This window comes from Lontra canadensis, unplaced genomic scaffold (assembly GCF_010015895.1).
Source record: "Lontra canadensis isolate GAN:19392208 unplaced genomic scaffold, GSC_riverotter_1.0 scaffold4, whole genome shotgun sequence".
NCBI lineage: Eukaryota > Metazoa > Chordata > Mammalia > Carnivora > Mustelidae > Lontra > Lontra canadensis.
Window position 1 is genome coordinate 1275671 of NW_022630998.1, and position 18344 is coordinate 1294014.

Below are 18344 nucleotides of genomic sequence, written 5' to 3' on the forward strand. Positions count from 1 at the left end.
ATGTTGTTTTGTTATTCATCTTAGGGAAATTCCTCACCTTTTATCATGAACTATGTTACCTGCAGGATTTTTATAGATTTTTTTTTTTTTTTTTTTCCTAATAGATGTTCTTTATCAGGTTGAGGAAGTTCCCTTCTTAGTTTCCTGGGCTTCTTTATCAGGAATGAATGTCAGTTTCTGATAAATATTTTTCTCACTTGATGACCATTTTCATTTGTACCCCAAACTGCCTATCACTGTTCTATACAAAGGTTTGGACCCTATGGATTTGAAGGCCATCTTAGATTCTGAGTTTGCCATGTTCCAGTCCCCCACCACCAACATTTCAGAGCACAGGCTTATAATCTGGCTGTGTTTTTTCCATTTTTCTCCCAAGTTAACTTGGCACTTGCAATGTGACTAGGAGCTAAGTGGAGGGAGTTTATGACTAAGCTGAGCAGGTGTTTCCAACAGGCTTGATATTACTCTTAGTATCAAAAAACTCTGACTCAATCTGAGAAAAGTCTCTTTTGACCTAAACAGGCCTTACTAGAGCTTTTACTAATAATCCTGCACTAAGAAACTTTTTTGTTACCTTGGGTGGCTAGGATGCACAGTAATCACAGGGAAGGTACAACAGTGAGTATAAAGAGATGAGAAGAAAAAAGGCAGAAATGGTCTTTTGTTCACTCTTTGCTGTTGGTTTGTAAAGAGAAGAGAGGCCCACTGTCACCTAACTCTGATCACTGATAACGGTGATGGGTGTAATTTCTAAGATACCATAATAGGAAGTGCAGCACGAGTGACTTATATATGACTAAAGAGAATCCCATACTAAACAAAGGAGTTCCAGTTGATACATATGTAAACACAATACTATACAAATATAAAAATTATAAGTGTATATAATCATGAATGCCTCAGTTCATCTGATCTCAGTAGAATGGGCAGCTTATTGTCCCTCATCTGGTAGGACATGCCCGAGGGATTGGTCAGTAAATGCACACACTGGAGGGCACATTACAATGACCGTGTGAATGCAGCAAGTTTCAAGTGGGGCTTCAGGCAGCAACAGACTAGGCTGACATCTGCTCCTCCTGCGTATGTGGGCCACTAGCTTCACAGACACCTTGAAGATCGGGAGAGTGATAATAAGGTTCAAACCATAAGAGCCGACGAATAGCAAAACCAAATGGCACCTTACAGCCTTGAGGAAGGGAAAAGGTGGATTGAAGGACAAAACTGGGGTGTGAGCTCTTCTTTCTACTCTTTCTCCTTTTCTTTTTTGTGGGTTTCTAAAAGAATCTTTGGAACACACATTTTGCGCGTCACTTGTTCCCGGTAAACACACGCGCACAGAGAGATAAGGGAGAGGAGTGTGAGTTGACAACAGAGCGACTGATGGAAGGCCACATGTGGGCGGGCCGAGTCTGTGGGCTAAATTACTTCTGAAAACTATTTATGAAACGATTTCCTATTTGGTACCTTTATTTTCTTCGTGTAAATTTTACAGATTTCAGCTGGTTCCCTAAATAAACATCTGTCAGAGACCAAGACAAGACCATTAAGCTCATCTGCCGACAATGGAGCTAAGTCAGGACTGAAATTTCCTTCCTCGAGGCCACAGTAAGGTGAAGACGCTACACATTGGCTCGTCCAACCTAAACACCATGAAGACAGGTGCTCAGTAGTTACGCCCCAAGTTCTGGATTTGCCGTACTTTCTTCGGGGCGTCAGATTTTTCACAAAATCTGACCTGAACTCAAGGAGGACAGTACCAGTCTTGCCTGGTAACCCAGAATTTCCGTCAGGCAAACAGATGGAAATGTTAGCGACCCAACGTTGCCTTTTCAGGTTACAGAAAGAAGCCCTAGCAGGGGAACCAGTTCTTGGATGCCTTAATCCTGTTTGCTCTATTCACTAAGGGGAGCATTTGCTTAAAATACTGCAAACCTACCAGGCACAGACTTTCTTGGTATTGGGTTGGCATTCGCTAAAACTTACAATAATGTCCAAGTAAGATTTTGCAGTAATACTTCTTTTTCTCCAGCCAAGTTTTAATATAAAATATTCAGGACAACTCAGCATTCATCCAATGCATCTGCGTGCTTTCGACTAGTTAACATGTTACTCAAGAAAAGGATTGTGCTGTCCAACTATTAGATGGGTTATTTGGAAAAGAAAAAATATTTGTCTATGAATTTGTGGCTGAAATGTTTCCAAGAAGAAATTATAAATGGGCCTTATTTTAGTTCTCTCCTGTTATGAATGACAGGTTTAACATTCTTAGAAACCTTAAGCATATAATGACTACATCTTTAAAAGCCTCTGGGGATCCTTGCACATGAGCGTATCAGTCAGTAAATTATTTATCTATAAATTAATCTTTCTAAACAGATTTCCACCGCCCTTTAATTTGAAAGCTAAACTTCTGAGTCTCCACTTCAGCAACTTTATGTCTGAAGAGCCTCCATCTGTAAAAACATTTCTAATGAAAACATGAAGACAACCCCCAGAGAAGCAAATAAAATGAGATTTAAGTATATAGCAGCCTTTCTACAGTTATATTCCTAACAAGAGTGGATTTGACCTTGATGCCAAATCAAGGTTATATAATAGAATCTGTGAACACTCTGGGTCTTTGGGTTTATGTGAAAAATGCAGGTGCTTACGCTATGCTGTCTAAATATCCCACGTACACCGAGAGAGGGGTTACATCTTGATTTCCCTGAGTCACGGAAGCCGAGGGGAGAAGAGAGGAAGAAGAAAGGGTAAGCACTGCTCCAGAGCAGGAAGCAGAAAAGGGAATGTGGGAAAGTCTGGGCTCCAGAGCCTGTTACAGTTGCCAAAACACAAGTATCAAGGATGAGTTTACATTTTCACATCGTACCATATGAACAATTATTCAGGCAGACTATCCAGCGCTCCCACACAAATCACTTCATCACTTGGTAGGACCACCAACTGACAGTAAGACTACGAAGCCTACTTTCGGCAACTTGAAACCCACTGTGGAAAATTCTCTATCCGCTTTATGTCCACGGTCTGGACTATCTGCTCAATGACACAGCGCTGGTCGTGGATTTCGTCCGTCTGGGTTTTTGTTGTTGTCCACCAACGAGACCTTAATTTTATAAAGCACGGGTGTGTTAGAGCAAGTTTCAAGGATCCTGCAACTCACCTCTAGAAGTCAGGAATGAAAAAGTAGCCACTAATTTTCAGTAACTCTGGGTTTTGTTAACAAAGGTCGTCCAACAAGCATCTAATGAAGTGATGGATCTGTTCCTACTGTCAGGGAATGAGAAGATAGGATCTTCCAGAAAGTTTTGACAGGCAACTCATGGAGGAAGCAAGCTTTTTTTAAGTTGTGGTAAAACACATGTACATAAAAGTATAACCATTTTAAGTGCCTAATTCACCGGCATTAAATACATTCACAGGGCTGGGCAACCATTTCCACTATCCCTGATCTGGAACTTTTTCATCATCCTCAACAAATTCTGTCCCCACTCAGCACTCCCTCATTCTCACTCCCCACCCCAACCCCTGGTCATTTGTACTCATTCCATCTCCAAGCATTTGACAATATTTATTTATTTAGTTATTTAGTACTTATTTGTCAGAGAGAGCACAGCAGGGGTTGGGGCAGGGAGCGCGAAGTGGGGCACAATCCCAGAACCCTGGGATCATGACCTGAACCCAGGGCAGATGCTTAATGACTGCAGCACCCAGGTACCCCAAAGCACCATTTTTAAAGGCAGGACAGTGCAACAAAGGCAGCTTCAACTTCAGTAGGACCTGGGTGGTAAGGTCAAGAGAGCCTGTTTTCCTAGCATCTCCATCATAGTTAATTTTTTAAGTCTTTGGACCGAGACACCATACATGAGCTGTTCTTGTTTCCTTATGAATCCACCAACTACTGAGTGCCTGCATGTGGCAGGCACTATTTCAGTCCTGGCACGTGGCAGAAAGGGAGCTAAACCTATTCTCTGTCCTCCCTGACCTGGCTCTGTGGTCACCCATGTTTCTCATTATTGCCGACCTTGGCAGAACATGGGGATGGCCTGCGATGCAGGGAAGGTTCCGGGGCCTGACGCTCGTACCGGTCATCACTGCCAGCAGCATGGGAATGCTCGGAGGTAGTACAGCAGAACATTTTTCAACTCTCGCTGTTCATGCTCATCGCTGCCTTGGTCGGGAATGGATAGTCAGAGTCGAGCTATGTTCTTACGTGTAACTTGACACATTACACCCTCAGTGTGGCCTTCCGCCATCTCCGCATCCCTTCATTCAACATGTGATAAAACGTTGTAGAACATAGGAACTGCTGCTTATAGAAAATTACTTCAGGTTTTCTTTTATTTCTGGTTTTAAATAGAGAGTCTGGGATTTCATTTATATGAAATGTCCAGAATCGCCAAAGCCACGGTGACAGAAAGTAGGTTAGCGGTCGCCAGGCTGGGCAGAGGGGAGAATGGGGAGTGACCTGCTCATCCCTACAGAGTTTCCTTTGAGCATGATGAAAGTGCTTTAGAATTACATAGTGGTGATGGCTGTAGGACATCTGTAGGATGAGAATATACTAAATATACTAGAATACACTAAAACCCCCTGAACTGTATCCTTTGAAAAGGTGGCTTTTATTGTTGTGAATTATATCGATAAAAGCAATCAAGTCAGCTATTCCATGAATGTGGACACAATGGCAGTGGGAGGCCAGACTGTAAAATTCTGCTTGGAGCTGGCAGAGAACTGGTCTTCGGACCGGAAGAACAGGAGGTATGTTTTGTGAACCGATACCTGACATTCATACTGGGAAGCAGTGGACAGAGCAGTAGGTGGTCCAACCAGATTGTTCTCTCCCCCAGATGTTTCTGTGGTGCCCCAATCTGTCCTTAAGTCATACTCAGACTCCCCCATCTGCAAACAGGAACCCAGATCTGGTTGAAATCACCGGGCTGCAATGGTAAAAGAGCTCTCCAGGTCTCTAGAACCTGCCCAGCCCTGACTTGGCCCAGACCAGGCACAGCTCTGCTGCCCCCTTCCCACGCAGCAGGCGCCAGACTCAGACGTGGAAACTGGGCTTCCTTTGTGTCAAGGAACCCCAGACATCTTGGAGAGGAATTTTGTTTCACATAGAAATACACGATGAGAGGTCTGCCATTCGGTGCGGTAATGAGGAAGCCACCTCCCTCAGCGGCCACCCCCCTTCCTTCACCTACTGTGCTGACACTCAGCTTTCCGACCCTGGAGGGTCATGAAATGACTCTTATGCACGAATTGGCTGTTGCTGAAAGACTGCAAAAGGTGGCGCAATTTCAGATGTTCCCCATGGCCAGACCTATGAAAGCATGGGCAACGTACACCCCTAAAAACCCAGCCCACAGGGTGACAGGAGGTGCCGATCACGGGCCTGCTCTGTGGGGGAGCAGAAGTAAGAGACTGCTGGGGCACTCCGTGTCCGCAGGATTCTGGTTTTTATTGCTGAAGCTACAGAGCCAGAAGCTGGCTTTACAGAGGGCAACGTGAGCCACACACCGGAGGAGAAAAAAGTCCTTTTCGTTTCTCTAAATCTGAGGCCCCCTCTAGTGTCGGAGGACAGTCACGCGCCGCACACCAAGCCCCCGAAGGCCCAGGGGCTGGGTTTCACCAGCGCCCTCCTGCAACAGAAATGCTTGCTTCCGTGCGTGTGGCCGGAGAATCAGCGAGAGAAATGTCTAACCATAACGAACGGTTCACATTCCTGCTGGGAGTCAGAGTCGTCAGTCTCTCATTCAGTCATTTCGGTCTCTGTCATTGTACTGCTGGGGTGTTTTTTAGAAGATTAATACTTTGTTATGAAGGAAACAAAACAAAACATAGAATGCGTGCTGGGGCTTTGCTTTCCCCCCAAAAATACACCTTCTTGAAAACAGAAAATGTTCATGTTTCCAGCCTATTCTGCTTTTAGGGAAGTACTCGGTAAACACTATATATTTCCTAAAATCTACTTAAATGTATTATATCTGGGAATCAGAAATTGCAAACTACTTCTATTTTAAGACTCGCATAATCTGTGAATCGGCTAACAGACTCTGGAAAAGGAGGTGGAAAGTGATGCCCTAAGGGCCAAGGCAGGCTAGGGAGCCGAGCTGTGCAGGAATTCTCAGAAGTTCGCAGGGGAGGGCACTCCAAGCGAACCCCAGTAACTGCATCTCGTGTACTTTAACATCCAACTGATCAAAATTAGGGGGAGCAAAAAATAGTTGTTTCTCCCTCTTCTTTCTCAGCAGAAGCCTTTGTGTCTGTTACATTACAGAGGGTTTGGGTTTTCAAGAAATCAAAATACAATCTGGGGCATGAGTGGGCAGACAAGCATCTTTTTAAACTGTGACTTGCATCTTCCTAAAAGTTAGGAGCACAGTGAAAATTTGGAAATTCGATGGGTGTGGAAACAAGTTTATTCTATATGAACTTTATTTAAATAAATGCCTAGGTTGTCATTCAATAGAGCCTAGCGCTTCTCTGCATTGATCTTGCTCTCTGTTTTCAAACTTGTCCAATATTACAAGTTAAAAACACAGGCTGTCTAAAGTAAAATAAATTATTTACAGTTGGCCTCAACTTTCAAGATAGCCATATTCAAATGAATAGGATGCAGCATTTTTAAAGTGCAACATATATTCTTTCAGCTCAATGTGAAAAATTATACAACTGGAAATTACTGCAGTCATTTCTCTAAGGACAAATCTCGTGAAAAGCTGCTGGGAAAGTTAGCCAGGAAATTATAAATTATGAGAAACACTGAAAAGTCATTTAAAATGAGTATATAAAATGCAATTACAAATAAAACCAGAGTGGGAGAGGTAGCATAAAGTAAATAAAGTCAAATAAATACTGTACAGTAACATACAAAACTTTGCTTATAAAAAATTGAAAATTGGTTTTAAAATATTCATTTTCCCTTCTTTCGAGGGTTTTACAATGAAATTAATATTCAGGTCTGGAGTCTCTGTAAAGATTTTCCAAATGGTATTAATTACTGGCATTGTTTTTTGCCAAAACCTCTCTGATCTGTCGGTCTAGTTCACTTATTATTCGATCCTCGTGATTATACACACCCGTCCTCATCAAAGTATCCCTTTCTTCTATGAGTCGAGTCAAATAATCATCCAAACCCTCTTCCAGGGCATTGCCATGCGGGCTGTCCAGTTTTCCGCTCGCAATCTCTCTGGAATCCTGGTACTGTTTCTGTTCTTGTTGCCTTAACCTGAGAAGTCAAGAACAGATGCCACTCTAAGCAGGCAATAAATGCTGTTTTGGGTTTTGATTTTTTTTTTTTTTTTTTTTTTTTAGTTAACAAAACACCATTTCAAAAAATGATTTAATGGGAAATTATGCCCGTAGCATTATTTTCAGGGAGATAACAAAAACCAGTATTCCACTTGGCTAGCCAGAGTGAACATGCTCATAAAAGACAGTTTTGAAAACAATACTTGTTTTTCTAATTATAAAATATGTAAGAACTGTAGCAGTTCTAGAAATGTGAAATTCTAGAAAAAGGAAAGGAAATTGTGATGATCTTATCTAAAGATAACCAATCTAAGTAATAATTTTCTGTATTTTCAATTAAAAATGCGTACGTCTTACGATGATAGGATATAGGCAAGGCTGTATACTACTTTTTTCCACTTACTGATAAAATGTTTTCCTGCACCTTTTAGTGTCTTCTAAAGGGCTTCACAACATCCCCTCACTTGGATGTACTCTTATTTAATCACCCTTTATTGCTGGTCTTTAAGTCATTGGTAAATCCTTTTGGTTGTTTGGAACAAAATTTTCCCAAGTCATTCAACCAATACTTCTGTGTACCCCACAGTGCTAGGTGTTGGGGATAGTGTTTCGATGTGAATGCCTGGTTTAGACAGCATGTACCCTTGAAGATCTTATATGTTTGTGATGCCTCATCTAGAGGTCAGAGAAGGGACAGCAGGTACCAGACTGGGACTTGGGTGTTTCCAGTGGAATACTGTTAATCGCGTGACCTTGTGAATGTTAAGTATACTTAGTATACTTTCCTAAGTGAGAGTAATACCAGCTTTGGACAGTGGAGTAGGTTTTTAATTGAGAATGTACAATTAAGAGATAACTTCATACCCTTATGCAAGTGGCTATAAAAATGTTTTAATTTGCAACTACTGAATTTTATCTTTATAAAGATGGTGCTGTGACAGTCGTGTCACACCATTGGTTGTGGCCCCAGGCGTCTGCCCAGGCCTCCTCACATCAATGGTCTGCTCCTGCCTTTCCCATCACTTAAGGAGGTCTGCCTTGTAATTTATACAGAAGACTCTGCTTTTATTTCTAATGTACTTAGTGGCTTAAGTTCTCAAGATTCAAATGCGCTTGATCTGCAAATTTGATAGCCAGATGGCTTACTGGTATCTCAGCCACCAAAACAGTGCTTAGTGAACAGCAGAGGCTTAATACCTATATGCTAAAATGAACTAAAACAAACAAACAAACAAAAAGTACATGACTGCAACATTTTAGAAAGCAAGGGTCATTTATAACATCCTCCATGTCCGTAACACATTGCATACTAATTATCTGCTGTATAAAAAGGAAGAGTCAAAACTGACCCCTGTCGCATGGTACTTGACCTTTTCCAAATGACACGTATACAGTAGTATTGTAAATGCGGTTGTTTACTTCAGCTCTGAAATGACCTGATAGTGACTGCAGGTGTCAAACGTATGTGCTCTGAACTGAATTCTGTGTCCCCAAAAGTAAGAGGCTGAAGCTCTAACCCTAATGTGATGCTATCAGGAGAAAGGGTCTTTGGGAGGTGGCACGATTTGGATGAGTTCCTAAGGCGGGGACCTTATTAGAAGCTCTTATGAGAAGAGATACAAGGGAAATTGCTCCCTCTCCCACAGTGTGAGGCAGCTGTGAATAAGCCAGTGGGTCCTCACAGAAACTAACCATACTAACCATAACTAACAGTAACCATACTGGTACTTGATCTTGAACTTGCAGCCGCTAGAACTGTGAGGAAATGAATTTGTTGCTGAAGCCACCCAATCTACGGTGAAGGCAGTCCCAGTTAAGAACGTAGGCTTTGCTGGAACAAAAATACTAGTGTCTTCACAAACTAAGTTAAAAAGCCTTCCCCCAAAACCTCTCCAAAAAGAATTTGTTCTTATGTTGTTTTCTAACGATGGCTTTTCTAACATGAGGTGCTGCTGAAAACTGTCACTAAGATGAACATGACATTACAGAGAAGCTTGGTGTTGAACGATAATTAAAAATACAGCCCCAGGGCCGCCTGGGGCTGGTGTAGTCAGTTAAGCATTGGACTCTTGGTTTCAGCTCAGGTCACCATCACATTCCTGGGGTCCAGCCCTGCCTTGGGCTCTGTACTCTGCGGGGAGTCAGCTTGAGGCTGTTTCCTCTGCTCTTCCCCCACTTGTGAGCATGCTGGCTCTCCCTCTCTCTCTAATAAATAAATGAAGTCTTAAAAAATATACATAGCCATAGAACCACTTGGAAAGGGTACTTAAATTTCTAATCAGCAGGTTCCTCATCTCTAAATGGGGATATCTTCCTCAAAAAGTTGTTTTTAAGAGAAAAAAAAAATGAGCAAAGAAAGCACTTAGCATAGCTCCTGGCATACAGTAAGGGCTTAATAAGTAAGAGCTATTTTATTATTTATTATAATAATATAACTAGATTTGAAGTGTCTATTGTTATTAAAAATTCAGTATAATCAATTACCTTGAAGTAGTAACAACAATCCTACATGAGTCACACAAAAATAAAATTTAAAGTACTAAGGACATGAGTAGGAACGAACCAGCTAAATACAGCTACATTCATGGCAATAAACGTGAGCAGAACGTTCTTTCGGGTAGACTTCTGGTTGTGGCAGCCCACGTACTACATCTGACACGGGAAGTCCTTTATTTCGGACAGCCCTGGCCCCATGGCTAATGAAGAGGTTTTCCTACTGGAGCTCCCATTTCTGTATGGGAAAAAAATTTAAAAAAAAAGGAATTTTTTGGTTATTGTACCTGTTTAATTCATTTCTGATATCCAGTAATTCCTGTCTCTCGGCCTTCACCGTATCTTTTTCCTCAGCAGCCAGGTAGCGTAGTCGCATCTGTTCCAGCTCTTCTTGCTGTTTTTTCAGATGAGCCATTTGACTTTCTTGCTCCCGCTGGAAAGAAAGAAACAAGCCAGAACTCGAATGTGAGGAGTAAATATATTTCATAGGACTCTGGCTTGTGATCATGTTCCTATCAGACAGGACCCACGATACAGCCATGTGGGCTCATTCCGAGTCACACGGTCTAGAAAGGGCCAGGTTCTCTTCAGAAGTCCCCTCTTCGGGAGCCTGGGTGGCTCAGTGGGTTAAGCCTCTGCCTTCGGCTCAGGTCATGATCTCAGGGTCCTGGGATCGAGTCCCACATTGGGCTCTCTGCTCAGCGAGGAGCCTGCTTCCCCGTCTCTCTGCCTGCCTCTCTGCCTACTTGTGATCTCTCTCTCTGTATCAAATAAATACATAAAATCTTTGAAAAAAAAAAAAAAAAGTCCCTTCCTCTTGCGGTCAGCCACAGTCATTCAAGGCCTGGTCAGTACTGAGGTTAGCGAAAGACCCCAGGAGAACCCAAGATGAAGGAGGGAAGAGTCTTCTGGCAACACAGTGAGTTGCCAAGGGACCGGTGGTAAAAGCATCGAAGAAACGGTAAATCACACAAAGATACACCATGAAAACCCAGATGAATGGTCTCTGCCCTGGTCACTAAGTTCACATCAGCCTCAGAGTATGTCAGAGTATGCCTTGCCCCTCCCTCTCTTCTCTAAGTTCACACAAGAATCTCTGCACACAGGACAAAATGTCCCGGAATAAAATGGGCGAGCTTCCCCAGAATGGCTGGCCCATGACCAAATCAACCCGTCTCAGGAACGGACGGGTCTGGTACCGCAGGCGGGGCTGCAAACCCCCACCATCAAACAGTTAGCTCAGAGTTCTTTGCACAGATTGCTGTAGGGACGTTTCGTTTGAGGATTGCCACAGCCACACGGTATCACGTTAGAGGAATATACAAGCTGTTCATTCCGCTGCTAAGGGACATGTGGGTTGGTCTGTAGTTTCGTTCTCAAACACTGATGTAAATACTATTGTACATGTCTACAGGCCGATGTTGGTATGCCTTTCTACTGGGTAGATACCTAGGACTTAAACGGAAGGGCCACCGGGTAGGAGAATTTCCCTATTAATAAGTATTGTCCAACAGTTTTCAAAGTAGCAGTACTAATTTATACTTTCCTGTGAGCACTCCAGTGCTCCATATTCTTAGCGTAATGTGATTCTTTTTTTCATTTAAACCATTCTGATAGGTTTATGTAGTGGCATCTCGCTGTAAATTTTCCATTGTTTTCCAAGACTAATAAGGTTGAACATGGTTGAGTATTTTAATGGTGTTCTTCTTTTGTAAAGTTCCTGTTACCATCTGGCACTTACGTCTACTTGGTTATGCATTTTTCCTTATGTACCTTATACATATATACAGGGGTAAGTCTTTTGTTGGTTATTTAAATTGCAAATATTTTCCACTAGTTTTGTCTTGCATTTTTCATTCCTGTAATGGTGTTTCTGACTTAATGTTAACATAGTCCAAATTCATCTATTCTATTCTAGCTAGTGCCTTCTATGTCCAATTTAAGGAAGTTTTTGCCTGCCTTAGTCTTAAAGACACTTTTGTATGAAGATGCTGTTTTGTAGCATCTTGAAGCTTCATTTAGATCAAAAATTCATACGCACTGGGTTTTGAGTATGTTTGAGATCAAGTTTCTCCCCACCCTACCCCCCGCCAAAGAACTCCAACTGACATGGCAACATCTACTAAAAAAATATCCTCCCTCCTGCTTGGCAGTAACCGCACTCACACACCACTTCTGTCCATATATGTATGGATTTGTTAATGGGCTCTCTAACCTGATCTATTTCTCTTACCCTTGCATTAAATCATACAGCCTTAATACTATAACTTTTAAAATAATAAATCTTGATAAGGGACAGTCTAAGTCTTCCACATTTTTATATCAATCTCCGTTTCGATGGCTGAAAAAAAAAAGGCTCCTGGGATTTGATTATGATTATGCTTAATCTTCAGACCACCATGGCCAAACTATTATCTTCACAATATTGATTCTTAAGTCAGTGAACAACATTTACTTCTTCAATTATTTAGGTCTTCTTTAATTTCACTGAGTATTTTATACTTTTCTATATAGTAAGGGTAACAACTTTCTTAGAATATGCTGCTTGGTGTTTCTTCTTTCTGGATGTAAATGGCAGAGATTTTAAAGTCTCCTTTTCTAATTGGCTCTAGTATAGAGAATTAACATTGACATTTATATACTGAATTGGTTTCCAGCAAACTTGCTAAACTCACTAATTCTACTTGGTCATCTGTAGATACTTTCTGGTTTTCTAAGTGTAAGTGTCATCTACAAATAACAGTTTTATTTTCACCTTTCCATCTAATAGACCCTTCTGACTTTTTCTCCCTCGTATTTTTTTAAGGTAGTAAACTACCATGTTTGCTTTTAATATTTTTTTATTTTTAAAGATTTTATTTATTTGACAGACAGAAATCACAAGTAGGCAGAGGGGTAGGCAGAGAGAGAGAGGAGGAAGTAGGCTCCTTGCCGAGCAGAGAGCCTGATGCGGGGCTCAATCCCAGGACCCTGAGATCATGACTGGAGCCGAAGGCAGAGGCTTAACCCACTGAGCCACCCAGGCGCCCCCATGTTTGCTTTATTTAATAAACTGTTGTGATTGTTATAAGTGGTTTATCAGTGTTCTTGAAACGGTCCCATTTATTTTGTTCTTAAATGTTCTTGTTGATTTGGGGATCAAGAGTATGCTAGTCTCATTTTAAAAAAGGAGTGTTCGGACTTCCTACTTTCTGAAACAGTTTGTCTATGATTTAGTGGTATTTCTAATGTTTTTACTAAAATTCAAATGTGAAGCCATCTAGGTCTAGAGCCTTTATGTGAAAGTTTTTCATTACAGATTCAATTTCCTTAATAGCTATCCAATTAATATTTTGTTTCTTCTTGTGTCAGCTTTGTAAGTTCTGTTTCTCAAAGTTTACAGAAAAATTGTATTACCATTCTCTTACTTCTTTTAGTGACTATGGGATCAATAGCCTTGTGTCCCTCTTTTCTATTGTTGATGCTGGAACTTAGTGCATACTCTTTTTGTCCTTCAACAGTCTGCCACGAAGGAGGTCTTTTTAAGAAAGAAGTTTTCATTTTTTTAATTTTGTTGTATATTTTCACCCTATTTCATCAATTTTTATTCATCCCTTTCTTCTAGCTGCCTTAATTTCTTGCTCTTACTGACCACCTGAAAGGGGTATTTAGAAAATAAATTTTTTGCTCTTATTTTTTAAGTGTACTCAAAGTTATAAAAATTTCCCACTAAGCACAGCTTGCATTAATGTCCTGTCTTGATATGCTGTTATTTTTTGGTTCAAAATGTTTTCTAATGTCACTTGTGGTTTTCAGTTTAGCTATAGGTAATTAGAAGTATATTACTTAATTTTCAATCATTTGGGGATATTAACTTTTTGTTAATTTTTAGCTTAATCTCACTGTGGACGGAAAATACTCTCAATTACAACCATATGAAATTTGTTGAGAATAGTGTGATCTTGCATGTGAGCAATGTGGCTAAATGTCCCATGGGCACTAGAATATGTGTATTTTAGACTTCTCTCATGAAATAATTCTATATATACACCAACAGTTGTACTGATTAAATCTTCTAAATCGTTACTGATTTTGTTTGCTCTATCACGTCCCAGGAGAGTTACACTAAAATGTACCATTTTTTATGAATTTGTCTATTTCTCCTTTTATGTTTTTTTTTTTAATAGTAAAGTTTATTGAGCAATAGTGGAAAGCTCCCAAAGGGGGAGTTCTCTTGATTTTTTACTTTGTATACATTTGTGGCTGTTGCCAGGTGCATACACAGGTGGAACTGTTGTCGTCTTCCAGGTGAACTGACCCTTTGATGATGAGGAACACTACCTATAATAATCTCTCTTGCTCTGAAGTCTTTGCCTGACAAAAGTAGTGCTAGACTGGCTTTCTCGTGATTAGTATTAATGTGTAAAATACTTTTCCTTTTTCAAATTTATCCATTCTATGTCTTGATATTTAAGCCACATCCCTTTTAAGTAGCATATTGCCGTTGTTTTTGGTTTTTCATGTAGTAGTTGTCTCTAATGACAGTATTTTGTCCATTTTTATTTAAAGCAACTGGTCATATAATTGGTTTAAATCTTAACATGTTAGGATGCTGTATTTCTTCCATATTTTTTATGTTATTCTCTGCTCTGGTCTTTTCTTAGATTAGTCCTTTGTCCTTCCACCCCCACCCCCCCCAATCAGCTTCTTAGTCATTTTTACTTTTTTTTTTTTTTAAGATTTTATTTATTTATTTGACAGACTGAGATCTCAAGTAGGCAGAGAGGCAGGCAGAGAGAGAGAGGAGGAAGCAGGCTCCCCACTGAGCAGAGCGCCCAATGTGGGGCTTGATCGGGCTTGAGCCAAAGGCAGAGGCTTAACCCACTGAGCCACCCAGGCGCCCCACTCTTCTTTAAGACCTAATAATACAGACCAGGACTTTGACAACTGCACAGAGAATGGAATGTACTCTAAACAGTTTAACTCTATTCATTCCTTCATTATCTTTTCTACTTTTGTTCTTCCGGATATTTGTCATTAATTTTAATTCTATGTGTATTTTATTTTTAAAGATTTTATTTATTTATTTGACAGAGATCACAAGCAGGCAGAGAAAGGAGGAAGCAGGCTCCCTGCTGAGCAGAGAGCCCGATGTGGGGCTTGATCCCAGGACCCTGGGACCATGACCCGAGCCGAAGGCAGAGGCTTTAACCCACTGAGCCACCCAGGTGCCCCATAATTCTACGTGTGTGTGTGTGTATATATATATATATATATACACACACATATATATATACACACACACACAATAGGTTTTCATTTACTTATTTGAGAGAGAGAGAGGGAACACAGGCAGGGGGAGTGGGAGAGGAAGAAGCAGGCTTCCCACCAAGCAAGGAGCCCGATGTGGGGCTTGATCCCAGGATCCTGGGATCATGACCTGAGGTGAAGGCAGATGCTTAACAACTGAGCCACCCAGGTGCCCCTCTACGTATATTTTAAATCCAACAAAGCCTGTGAGGGTTGTTTCCTACAATCAACAACTATTTCTATTTAGTCAGATATTTCTTTCCATTCCTTTTTATTCTCCTGTTTACATTCTGGGATCATTTTCCTTCTGCCTGAAGAAAACCTTATATTTTTACTTCAGTTTTGCCATGACAACGTCTCGCAATTTTTGTTAGTCTGAAAAGTCCTATGTCACTGTTATTTATGAAGAACACTTTCACTGCATAAAGAAATTGAGGTTGGCAGTTATCTTCTTTCAGTACTTCAAGGATGGTATTCTCATGAATTCCTGCACTGCTGTTGTGAAGTCATATGTCTGACTGTTGTTCCCATGAAGGCCATACCTTCCTCTACCCCTATCCCTTATGGTTTTGCTTTTTTTGGGCAATTTTACTATGATGAATCTAGGTATGATTTACTCAGTATTTATTCTGCTTAGAGTTCATAAATACTCTTCTATCTGTAAACTGATAGCTTTTTTACTTTCAGAGAATTCTCACCTAGTATCTCTTCAAATACTGCTTTGTCTCCCATTCTGTTGTCTTCTGAGGGCTTGCTAGAGACTTAATATTTGTGTCTCTCCAAAATGCATACAGGTTTCCCACCTTTTTGAAAGTTGGTATTATACGGCTTCATTATTCCAAAAAACCTACGTTAGTACCGGCTTTTGCTAAACAAATCCAAAGAAGAGTTTGACTACTACTGAAAAAGCCATTACCATACATGTAGGTCTTTTGTAAAAGCCAAATGGCAAAACACCAACTGGGGGAAAGTTGGGGATACTCTCTGCTTTGTGCCATCTCAACTTCCAACAAGTTTCTCAGGAACTCTCTACTTCTGGATAGCTGGGGAAATGTGCCTAATGATACCCAACTCCCATTTTGAGCTGTTAGGGGATGGGGCCCTTGGGAGGCCTTTGATTAGGTCGTGAAGGCAAGCCCTCATAAATGGGAGTGCTGCCCCTATAAAAGAGGTCCAGGGGAGCTCTCGGGAGCCTCCACATGAGGACACAGCAAAAAGGTGGTCATTAATGAACTGAGAAGCAGGCTCTCACCAAACGTAGAGCCTGACATGCCAGCACCGTGATCTTGGCCTTCCAGCCTCCACAGCTGTGAGAAACCACTCTGTTGTTTAAGTCTGTGATATTCTGTTATGGCATCCAAACAGACTAAGATAGGGGCACAGTTACACACAAAAGGAAGTCAGTCTCATATAGTCGATCCCATGTGATGCTCATGGTCTTGGCTATATTTTCCATCCTTTTAAACCCTCTTTCAGGTTGGATGCTTTTTATTGACTTCAGTTGATACATTCTTGGTTCTGCTCTAACCAATATGCTGTTAATTCATCCACTGAAATCTTCCATTGCACTTAAAGTACTTCTCAGTTCTAGAATTTCTGTATCATTCAAGATTCCAAATCTCCATCATATCACCTATTTTCTACCAGAAGTCAAATTTGAAATAACTATCACTGCTGTAATTTGAAAATCTGGATTACTTGTTGCCTTACTTCTACTGAGCCCCAGACATAAAAAGCCATTCCCCAGTGAAACCACACAAGTGGTTAATAAAGAAATGAAAACAGTGCTCCAAAGAAGTAATCAAGGATATGAAAATTGAAGCCACAAAGTGATACTATTTCTGACTCACCAAACTGGAAAAAATTAACACATGTTATAATAGCCAAGGGCTGGACATGGTAATGGAGAATAACAATTACACAACACTCTTGGGAACTGAAAAGTTGTACCACCACTTTAGAAAGTAATTTGGCCATATTTAGCAGAAGAAACCAGTGAACCCTATTACCAGAAACTCTACTTTTTGGTATAAATACGAGAACAACTCGGGCACAGACAAAAATTTTCAGTGTTGTCTTATTCTAAGTTAAAAAAATAAAATGACTGGGACGCCTGGGTGGCTCAGTTGGTTAAGCGGCTGCCTTCGGCTCAGGTCATGATCCCAGCGTCCTGGGATCGAGTCCCACATCGGGCTCCTTGCTCGGCAGGGAGCCTGCTTCTCCCTCTGCCTCTGTCTGCCTGTGCTCGCTCACTCTCTCTCCCTCTGTCTCTGACAAATAAATAAATAAAACCTTTAAAAAAATAAATAAATAAAATAAAATGACTGAAAAAGGACTCAATAAATGGTGCAATATGTTCATATTGGTTTTTTTTAAGCAATAAAAATTAACTATAGCTAAATCTTAAAAGCAATTCTAAGTCATATAAGGTAGACAACAAAATGATACCATCTATATAATGTTTAAAAACACACAAAAGTAAAGAAAAGCAAAGGAAGAATAGCTACCAAATTTAGGCAAGTAGTCGGTCCCCTCTGGAGGGGACACAGTTGAAAGAAGGCACATGGAGAGCTTCCAAAGCCCCGATAATGCTGTTTCATAAAGTTGGAGTTGGGGTGTCTAAGAATCCTCATCTTTTCTTTAAGCCCCCTCTTTGGACTGTTAGGATATCTTAAAAAGTAATGATTAAAAAACAAAGGACAAGAAAGCTCAACCAAAATATACCAAACTCTTAACACTGGCTAAGGAGGGGATAAGAATACCGGTGATTTCGTTCTTCTGTGTTATGCAGTGTTGCAAAATTTGCATTTGTTTACAATAAGCAAGCATAATTACAAGCAGAAAAAAAATACTAAAGGCAATTATAGGATACGAGCTTTACCTACAAAACTGTCATTTTACGAAACTGGAAACATTCTAGTTCTAAAACACTAAAGAAAAGCCTTTAAATGCCTTGCATTTTTCTTCAAGTCTGTGGCATTAATAATCATCGCACATGCACGCACAAAAATTAAAGGTTAGAGCAAGAAATCCTCTCTGTTGCCAGGTGCTCTGGGTTAAAGGCTCCTCCATCAAGTGAGTATAATCTTTATTTTGCCTTAGCTGCCTATAAATCCAGAGAGGAGATGTAAACATGCATACACTAGACTAAACAGCGGCTAAAAAGTGGCCACTACCGACTCTCCCACTCACACATACCATGTAAGTCTGTGGGAAAAACTTACAACGAAACTAAGGAACTCAAGTCAAGTTTTCTGAAAATAACCCAGAGCTGACAAGTCAGTAGGAGGGCCTGGATGGTTTCAAGACAC

The 18344-nt window shown here is 40.7% G+C and overlaps 1 protein-coding gene across 4 annotated transcripts in view; it reads right to left on the reverse strand.

Annotated features, from left to right (window-relative positions):
* Window positions 1-6417: 6417 nt before the first annotated feature.
* Window positions 6418-18344, reverse strand: part of CEP120 (centrosomal protein 120) — a 79080-nt gene continuing 67153 nt past the window's right edge. For all 4 annotated transcript variants that reach the window (XM_032844373.1, XM_032844364.1, XM_032844370.1 and 1 more), the window contains 2 exons: window positions 10032-10177; window positions 6418-7228 (listed from right to left, as the gene is read on the reverse strand). In XM_032844373.1, the coding sequence (XP_032700264.1) occupies window positions 6994-7228; window positions 10032-10177 (381 nt within the window). In that variant the 3' untranslated portion in view covers window positions 6418-6993. The remainder of the gene's footprint in view (window positions 7229-10031; window positions 10178-18344) is intronic.